The 9,714-nt window shown below is 55.6% G+C and overlaps 1 protein-coding gene across 1 annotated transcript; it reads left to right on the forward strand.

Annotated features, from left to right (window-relative positions):
- The first annotated feature begins 6,769 nt into the window (after positions 1-6,769).
- SP5 (Sp5 transcription factor) lies at positions 6,770-9,330 on the forward strand. Its single transcript, XM_039220478.1, has 2 exons — positions 6,770-6,882; positions 7,586-9,330. Exons 1-2 carry the CDS (start codon positions 6,832-6,834, stop codon positions 8,735-8,737), a joined length of 1,203 nt encoding a protein of 400 aa, XP_039076409.1. The 5' UTR covers positions 6,770-6,831; the 3' UTR covers positions 8,738-9,330.
- Positions 9,331-9,714: the final 384 nt, after the last annotated feature.

Raw genomic sequence — 9,714 nt, forward strand, 5'->3', positions numbered from 1 at the left:
GAAAGAAAGGGGCCTCTGAGTGGCTCAGTCAGTTAAACATCTGATTTTGGCTCAGGTCATGATCTTGTAGTTCATGGATTCAAGCCCCACATTAGGCTCTGTGCTGACAGCTCAGAGCCTGGTGCCTGCTTCAGATTCTGTGTCTTCCTCTCTCTCGGCCCCTCCCCTGCTCATACTCTGTCTGTATCTCTCTCTCTGTCCCTAAAATAAACTTAAAAAAAGAAAAGAAAAAGAGAAAAGCAGTCCAAAAGCACTCATTTCCTATTCTCCACTCACCCCCCTCCCATCCCAGCCTCTGGCAACCACTAATCTACTTTCGGTCTCTGGATTTGTCTATTCTAGATATTTCATATAAATGTAAACATACTATATGTGGTATTTTGTGACTGGTTTCTTTCCCTTAGCATGTTTTCAAAGGTCATCCATGTTGTAACATGTATCAGTATTTCATTCATTTTTACAGCTGAATAGTATTCCATTGTATAAATGTAACACATTTTGTTTGTCCATTTGTCAGTTGCTGGACATTTGGATTGTTTCTACCTTGCAGCTATTATGAGTAGTGCTGCAGTGACCGTCATGTACAGGTTTTTGTGTGGACATAATTATCTTTGATATTTATTTAGGAATAGAATGTATCTCCATGTTTAACATTTTGAGAACTGCCTAATGGTTTTTCAAAGTAGCTGTATCAGTTTATATTCCTATCAGCCGTGTATAGGGGTTCCAGTTTGGCCACATCAAACAGTATCTTTTTCATGACAGCCATCCTGGTCGATGTAAATTGGTATCTCATCTGGTTTTTATTGGTATTTCAGTAATGGCTAATGATGCTGAGCATATTTTTGTGTGCTTGTTTGCTTTTTGTATATGGAAAAATGTCTATTCAAATCCTTCACAAAAATGTCTATTCAAATCCTTCGCCTATTTTAAAATTGGGGTAGTTGTATTTTCATTGTTGAGTTGCAAGAGTTCTTTATACATTATGGATACAAATCTCTTATTAGATACATAATTTGCAAATACTTTCTCCCATTCTGTGGGCTGTCTCCATTTTCATGATGGTATTTCTGGAAGTACAAAGGTCTAAATTTTGATGAAGGCCAACTTATCTATTTTTTCTCTTCCCACAGTGCTTTTGGTGTATCTAAAAAACCACTGCCTATCCCAATGTCAATGAAGACTTACTCCTATGTTTTCTTCTACAAGTTTTGTAGTTTAACTCTTACATTTAGGTCTATGATCCATTTAGAGTTATTTTCTTAATGTTTTTTATTTATTTTGAGAGAGAGAGAGAGAGAGAACAAGAAGGGGAGAGTCAGAGAGAGAATCCCAAGCAGGCTGCACGCTGTCAGCGCAGAGCCAGATGCTGCACTAGATCCCCTGAACCGTGAGACCATGACCTGACCCAAAATCAAGAGTCCATCGCTTAAGTGACAGAGCCACTCAGGTGCCCCTGGAGTTAATCTGTATGTATGCTGTAAGGAAAATGCTCAACATCAATCTTTTACACAAGGATATCCAGTTGTCCCAGCACCATTTGTCGAAAGGGAAACCTTTTTCATTTTTCCTTTTGTTTTATCTCTTACTTCAAATTGTCATTAAGTTTTCCTCTTTTTCTCTTTAAAATGTTGTCACTCTTTGACTACCACACCAGCTTCCAATCCAGGCCTTCACCATCTCACACCTAGCTAACAGCATCTGCATCTACCCTTCCAAGCTCTCAGCAAGCCAACCCTCCTAGAGAAGGAATTAAATTCATCTGCTCAGAAGCCTACCCCTAAATTCGTATTACATATAGCATCAGGGCCCATCTCCTCTCTAATCTAGCCCTACCCTGCTCACACCAGCATATCAAAGATGCAAAACTTCATCTTCCATGTTTATTCAGCTCCTCACTGAAAAGGGAGTTCTCTTTCCTTCAGCCCTTTTCCCCCTCTACTGTCTTCCTTTCTATGCACCCCATTAAGATTCCATAGGTCCTTAAAGGCTCCTCCAAACCCCAGCTTCTTAATAAACCTCCTTTAACTACTCCAGCCCTCACTGATGTTCTCCTCTGAGTCCCTACTGTATTTGTGTGCTCTGTGACGCCAAACAATCAGTATGCAATTGACACTGGTACACACAATTCCACTCTACCACTCAACACCAGTGAGCATTTATGGAACAGCTACTGAAGTTCACAGCACTATGCAGGCATGATAGATCATGCAAATACAGTTTCCTCCTGCCAACAAGTGGGGACTCGAATGGATGAGGTGGAGGACCTCTTCTAGAATTCCACTCCTTCACCCATTATATGCTGATCCAATTCTGAAGTTTAAGCTTAAAGTCAATGCAAGGTTTCCAGTTGAGGAACCAGTGTTGCCCAGAGATCCCCAGCATGAGAACTCCTTGCTTCTGAACGCACTCTGCTGTATTAAGGGTAGGGCCCCTGCTGCAGACGCAAGCTTTGGAGCGTCTGTGATTTGGTCTGCAGCTTAAACTGTGAGCCTGCTCCAAATCCTCAAAGTTAACTTAAGAGAGTATCAGATTGCAATCCCTTCCCCCACCACCATTTAAAAAAAAAAAAAAAAAACCTTTCAGATTGGAGAGGCAAAGTTTGATCCCTTCCATGTTGAGAGCTGAAAACAATAGCAGCTTTCTGCTCTAGCACGACTTCAAAAGGCTGCCGAGTGACTGCTCTAAGAATACTTGGTTGTAGATGACTGAAGAAATGCACAAGGCATAGTCCTGCGACTCGGTGCCCCATTAGTACGAGGGAAACGCTGACCCCTCCCCTCCCAGCACCTTTAATAAAGCAATTACCGGTACTGTATTAACTCGGGAGATACAAGCACTTGGAAGATTGAGCCTTCAGCGAGGGATGGCGGAAGGGAGGGGGGATCTGGGCGGTTAAGCAACATCCTGCTGTAAACAGCCAATGAATTAAGAACTTGTTGAAATGACGTAAATAATGCATCGATTTTTTAAAAAATCAAATGGTGATGGGTGACTGACTGGGTTGTTTCTAGAGGCCTGGATCCCCAGCTGTTGCCAAAAAAATAAAAATAAAAATGCCCCAGGCGAGGTACCAAGCTCAGTCGCCAAGTAGTAATCCAGAGTTCTTAGCAAACACTTTTCTCTGGAATGGATCCGCAGCGCACTGGGCAGATCCGCGTATCGCGCAACTGCCCCTGCGGGTTCACCTACCCGCCTCTTCTCGCTGGTGGCACCTGGTCGGCGCTCGCAGCCCGCCCGCGATGAAACTGCGATGCAAACTTCCCGGCCTCGGAGCCCTGCAGCTAGGAGAGCCGCTCCACTGCGCCTGCCCCGGCGGGGAGGCTGGTATTCAACCTCCCCGCCCCCCGCTGCGGTAAAAGTTTGCTCCATATTCGCCGCTCCCCGCCCCTCCACCTCCGCCCTCTGGCTGGAGGACCACAGAGGAGTTCGTGGGTCCTCTGTGCACAAACACACCCACCAACAAAAGAAAGCCCATTAAATCTTCCCTCCTGTGAACTCGCACCCTAGCGGATACCTCTTTGAACTGACCCCCGCCCCCGCAGCCCCCCGCGCTGTCTGGGGCGCGCCGGGCCCTCGCGGGCTCACTCCTTCCCTCCCGGCTGCGCACTTTTGCAGCACGCTTAGTCTTTGATGTTTCTTTACATTATGGCAGAGCAGCCACACGCTCTTCCCGGGCGCGGGGCTTTGTGTAACGGAACTGACATTTGGCCTTGATACCTGTATCTCTTGGTGATTGCAACAAATTTCTAAAATAAATATTGTACTTTGATCTCCCGGCGTTTCATTTTTAATGGACGCTCCGAACATTACTTCATTAAGAGTAAGTTTTTCAGGAGTCCCCGACTGCAAAGGGAGGGAAGCTAAAACAGCAGCTCCTAAAAGTCTCTCTCCAAACTTCAGCTCGTGCGTGGGAAGGCTGCGATCGTGATGGGTTTTCACAAACGGAGGTGAGGCCGACAGCAAGGACTTTGACCAAAGCAAGAGAGGGCCTACTGTGCGCCCCACTGCCCTAAAGATCTTGCTTATAATACCTCTTTTAAGCCTACAAGCACTCCACAAAACGAGCACTATTATAACCCCCATTTACCAACTGGGAAACTAAGGCACGAAGAGGCTGAGCAACTTGCTTGCCAAGGTCACCAACTAGAAAGAGGCAGCTAGAAAATCTGGGTTCAAGTTTTAAGAAGTCCGGCCTCTTAACCACTAAGCACTACTCTCTTTTGCCTCCTGGCCACTGGTGGTGGTTTAACTGGCTTAATGGGGTCATCTTGGAGGAAAAAGTTTTCCCCTATAACAACTACGCAGAAGTGAATAGGCTTTTCTTGCGTTTGTGTTAAAATAGTGAACATATTGGACAAACATACTGCTTTCCAGCCTGCTTGGCCCAGCCTGGCCCCACTCTAGGGGACAGAGAAGTTTGAAGTGCTCAAAGGAGCTGGAGAAGAAACACTCTGAGGGACCAGACCTGTTCGGAAGTGTGCAGGCGCCAAGTGTGCGCCACATACCTCCCTGACCTCTGATTTGCATCCGAGAAAGGGCACCTTCGGGTCCCAGGCTTCACGGGGACTCAACTTGTGGATGACGCGTGGTGGGGGATAGGAGTGCCAGGCCTCGGGGCAAAACACTAAGTCCCCTCCCCTTCCCCGCTCCCAGAGCACCAGGACCTCATCTTCAGGAGCCTTGGCCAAGCGAGCTGTGTGGTCACTGCTCATCTTTCCCGGGCGAACACCTTGGAGGGGCGGGCGTGCATGCTCATAGTATTTGGACGACAGGTGGTCCGTTCTTCTGCACGATGTTTCTATTTCGAAGGCAGGCCCCGGGCTTGGGGAAATGTGTGTCTGGTGGCGTAGCATCCCGACCCCTGATGCGAATTCAGAAGGCACCAAGATACAGCCCGGTCTCCGGATCGGAAGTCTGTTGGAGTTTGGGCTAACCGTTGGCGCCCCACCACGAGCTGGGCCACACAGCCCTGTCTTCAGTCCTGGCCGTGGTGCGGTCTCCAGGAGGACCACGCGCAGGAAGGCCGGACGCGAGGAAGCCCAAAGAGCCGCGCACGGCCGGCGGCCTCGGAGAGAGGAGCCCGTGTCTGCTGGGAGGCCAAGCCCAGGCGGCCCGCTCGGTGGCGCGGCCACGTGAGCGGCGGCAGCCGGCGGGAGGCCTCCGCGGCCCTTCCGCCCCTTAATCCCCTCCAGTGCCTGAGGGCCCCGCGGCGCCCCGCCCGCCGCCTCCTCCTCCCCGGACCCCGCGCTCTCGGGTGCGGAGAGCCCCACGTCCGCACCGACCGGGCGGGACGCGCCTGGCGCCCCGGGCGCACAGAGGCAGGTGGCCGACTGTCCTGCCGCGGCCGGGCCTGAGGGCGGGTCGGTTGCGGGTGAGCTTTCCCCTAACCCGGGGCGCACGCCGCGCGCCTGAACTTTCTTCTCTTTACAACGGTGACGGGAACAACAGTTTTTATTGACTTTTCTTTCCGGTTAAAGGGCCTCCCTCGTACCGTTTACGGTCTGTTCGACCACAAAAGGTTTCCTCGACCGCGCCTTACTTTTTCCAAGTAGGTCCCCGGTAGGTGTGTGCGGCTTGCAAAGAGCGCTCACTCGCCGGACGGGGCTTAGGGGGAGACATTGCAGGCACTGCCGGCGGCTTCGATGGGGGCCGGTGGCGGTCAGCCGCTTGCCCGGCCCTTCGCGGTGGTCCGCGGCTGCCTGCCCGAAGAGAGAAGAGCGACGTAACATTTTTTCCCCCCTGTGGTGCATACTATGAGCTGCTCCGGGTGTCCTGCCAGGCTCAGCTGTGGTGGGCAACGCGGTCCGGGTGTTTTTCCCAGGCTCACTACTTGCAAAAGTTGCGGCCCGAGAAAACTTTCAGGTGGCCAGCGGGACCGTCACAAGACAGCTACAGTGGCTTGTCGGGCGGGCGGCCCTGGAGCGTGCGCGCCACCCACCGCCGCCCTGGGCGGCCGCCTGGCCCCGCCCCGGGTCAGAACCGGGCCCGGGCTCCACCGCGGCCGGCGGGCGGGCGGGCGGGCGGGGGTGGAGGGCACGCGGCCGGCCTGGCGAGGTGCGGCCCACGCCCCGCCCCGGGAATTCCCTCGGGTCCGCGGGGTGCGCGGGCTGCTGCGTGTGCTGTTACGGTTCGGGGCGTGTAAGTACGGGGGGAGGGGAGAATTACTCTCATCTCAGTCTCAGAGTCCCCCGCCTTGAAGCCAAAGGCAGATTTCTCCGGAGATAACAAAGACACTTTGTCACTTTGGGCGCTGCCTCGGTGCAAATCTTTAATTGCAAGGGAGTTGCGGGACGGGGGGAGGAGGATCGAGTGTCTCAAGCAACCCAAGCGCGGGTCTCCAGGCGGCAAGGCCCCCTTTGATCAGGAAAATCCAATTATTTGTGTATATACATTTCCCACATAGTGATTACTTCATTAATTGTCCCGCCTTTATCTCCTCCCTTCCCATCCCCCCTAATAATCAGTTCTTTTATCCCGACCAACAAACACACCATAGGAGCTTTGTGGATTCAAAGGATTTGCTTTCGCTTCTGAAAGAGCCGCTATTCTTTGATGATTGGGTAGCGGCAAACTTCAAAGCCATAAATCTTCCCTCTGACTGGCTGGCGGCCCAGCAAAGTCCTTATCAAATTCTTGGAGGTGATCCTGAAGCGCTCAGACCGCGCGCGGGGCGAGCGAGCGGGGCGCGGCGAGCGGCGCAGGCGGGGAGGGCCCCGGAGCGCAGAGAGGGCGCGGGGAGGGACGGGGGGCGGCCGTTCGTCCTCGCCTTCGGGTCTCCATGCCTCGGCAGCGCCCTGCTCCGCAGCCAACGGCCGGAAAGCTGTAGCTATGGCCGCCGTGGCCGTCCTCCGGAACGACTCGCTGCAGGCCTTCCTCCAGGTCAGGTCTGGGCTCGCAGGGAGCGCGGGAGAGGTGGGAAGGGTCGCGTCCAGATCCAGCCTAGTACTCTGTGCACCCTGAATCTCAAAGGGACCCTGTTCGGTGGATGCAGCTGGAGTCAGACCTACTGGTGCCCACGTCAACTTCGCACCTAACCTTGGCGTCTAGAGTGTGGCCTTTGGGGGAGGGACGCGCGCATTCGGGGGTTGTTCGGACTTGCGAGTCTGGCCGAGAGCGGGGCCCGAGCTCACCCTGGTGGGCCCTCCTGCTGAATTTCAGCCTGGGGCGGGCGGAGGAGGAGCGCGAGAGTAGTTTAAAAGATGGGAGGGAGGGCGGATAGGCCGCTGGGCTGTGGGTGTTTTTCACACCCGTTCTGACCGCCGAGCCCGGAGCGGCCCGTCGGATCCCTCTCCCCTCCCACCTCGCGCCTGCTTCCTCCGAGTCTGGATGGTGGCTCTTAGCACCAAGTAGTTGAACAGGAAGCGCTCGAGCGCTCCGCGTTCAGGTAGCGCAGGCTCCTGAAGTTAACCGTACTGGTGGGTGCGGGCGTGGGGTGCGGTGGGGGGGGCGGGGAGGGACAGCTGGCACGGGGGAGGGGCGGCGGTATAATAGCTGGTGTGGGGGTGGCGGGCTGGCCTGAAGACCGCGCTTGGAGCGCTAACCTTTTGTCTCTTCTCCGCCCTCGCCGCCGCCGCCCATGCAGGACCGCACCCCCAGCGCCTCCCCGGACCTGGGAAAGCACTCGCCCCTGGCGCGGCTAGCCGCCACCTGTAGCCGGATCGGCCAGCCGGGAGCCGCTGCGCCCCCGGACTTCCTGCAGGTGCCCTTCGACCCCGCGCTGGGCTCGCCCTCCAGGCTCTTTCACCCGTGGACCGCCGACATGCCCGCGCACTCACCAGGCGCGCTGCCGCCCCCGCACCCCAGCCTGGGCCTGACGCCGCAGAAAACGCACCTGCAGCCGTCCTTCGGCGCGGCGCACGAGCTGCCGCTCACACCCCCTGCAGATCCCTCGTACCCCTACGAGTTCTCACCCGTCAAGATGCTGCCCTCGAGCATGGCGGCGCTGCCCGCCAGCTGCGCGCCTGCCTACGTGCCCTACCCTGCACAGGCGGCACTGCCGCCGGGCTACTCCAACCTGCTGCCCCCGCCGCCCCCACCGCCGCCGCCGCCGCCGTGCCGCCAGCTGTCCCCCACCCCGGCTCCCGACGACCTCCCGTGGTGGAGTATCCCACAGGCGGGCGCCGGTCCGGGGACCTCCGGGGTTCCGGGGGGCGGCCTCTCCGGCGCCTGTGCTGGGGGCCCCCACGCACCTCGCTTCCCTGCCTCAGCGGCCGCCGCCGCCGCCGCCGCCGCCGCCGCCGCCCTGCAGCGGGGCCTGGTGTTGGGCCCGTCGGACTTTGCGCAGTACCAGAGCCAGATCGCTGCGCTGCTGCAGACCAAGGCCCCCCTGGCGGCCGCGGCCAGGAGGTGCCGCCGCTGCCGCTGCCCCAACTGCCAGGCGGCTGGCGGCGCCCCGGAGGCGGAGCCGGGCAAGAAGAAGCAGCACGTATGCCACGTGCCGGGCTGCGGCAAGGTGTACGGCAAGACGTCGCACCTGAAGGCGCACCTGCGCTGGCACACGGGCGAGCGGCCCTTCGTGTGCAACTGGCTCTTCTGCGGCAAGAGCTTCACGCGCTCGGACGAGCTGCAGCGGCACCTGCGGACTCACACCGGCGAGAAGCGCTTCGCCTGTCCCGAGTGCGGGAAGCGCTTCATGCGCAGCGACCACCTCGCCAAGCACGTCAAGACGCACCAGAATAAGAAGCTCAAAGTTGCTGAGGCCGGGGTCAAACGGGAAGACCCGCGGGACCTGTGAGCCCGACCCGGGGCGACTCGAGGCCTCTTCCGCCTCGGACTCCCTTTCTCGCACCTCTTCAGGGAGGTTCCGGAGTTTTGTGGGCAGCTGGCCGAGGGAAGACCCAACAGGCGCTTGCGCCTTCCAGCTGTCCGCCTCCCAGAACGACGCGAGGCTCCCAGCTTCCCTGGCCAGGCCTTCGGACAGGGACCCTGTGCCCAGCAGGAGCAGGGGAGGTAGGGTTAGGAGCTCTGCGTCACGCCGGGGCGGTTTCAAGCTCTTAACCATTCCCACCGTTTAGGAGATCTACAGTTTTGGGGGACCACACTGGGCTGACCTTGTATATAGGACACACTGCTGAGTTAAAGCAGAAGGACCTTGGGAGATTTGAAATTGTGCTCGGTGTTTTTGCTAGGACCGGGCCGGGCTTTGTGTACAGGTTATTTAATAGCTTTGTTAAAGAATAATTATAATAATTATAACGTTAATAAAAATGTTACTTTTGTCCTCAGCTCCATGCAGAGCTACAGCATGAAATGTGTCTGTAAAGCAATCAGCAGTTGCAGCGTGAAAATAAATACGGTAACTCCGGGGTCTCCTCGGGACCCGGCCGAGCCAGTCTCATTTGATCTTTTCTTCTTGGGGTGGCTTTACAAAATGGTCAGATTTCACCAGAAGATGGTAACTGTAGGCTGCCTGTGGGGAGGTTTCTTTGGTTTAGAAGGGTCTGGGAAGGTGTGTTGGGTGCATGGATGGAGGAAGTAGGGCAGGGTCAGTTTTGCGGTAAAGAGGGAGAGGGCAAGATTTTCCAGTCACACCCTGAGTTTCTCATGCGGCCTTAGGACTTGACCAGGCACTGTCGGGCTTCTCTTAAAAGTTTGATACCCGCTGCACATGCAATACACGTTATGTTTCTGGCAAATTCCATGTGGCTTTCCATTTGGTGGTACTCTAGGGACAGAGGTCACACCATAGCTGTGCTCCCTCCTGGCAGTGAG

This window comes from Hyaena hyaena, unplaced genomic scaffold (assembly GCF_003009895.1).
Source record: "Hyaena hyaena isolate Hyena2069 unplaced genomic scaffold, ASM300989v1 scaffold_894, whole genome shotgun sequence".
NCBI classification, from domain to species: Eukaryota; Metazoa; Chordata; class Mammalia; order Carnivora; family Hyaenidae; genus Hyaena; species Hyaena hyaena.

Bases quoted from the DNA above. Each gene is read 5' to 3' on its own strand.
- SP5 (XM_039220478.1), top strand. From the start codon at position 6,832: ATGGCCGCCGTGGCCGTCCTCCGGAACGACTCGCTGCAGGCCTTCCTC. The intron at 6,883-7,585 runs GTCAGGTCTGGG...CCGCCCATGCAG, and splicing joins CGCTGCAGGCCTTCCTCCAG to GACCGCACCCCCAGCGCCTC.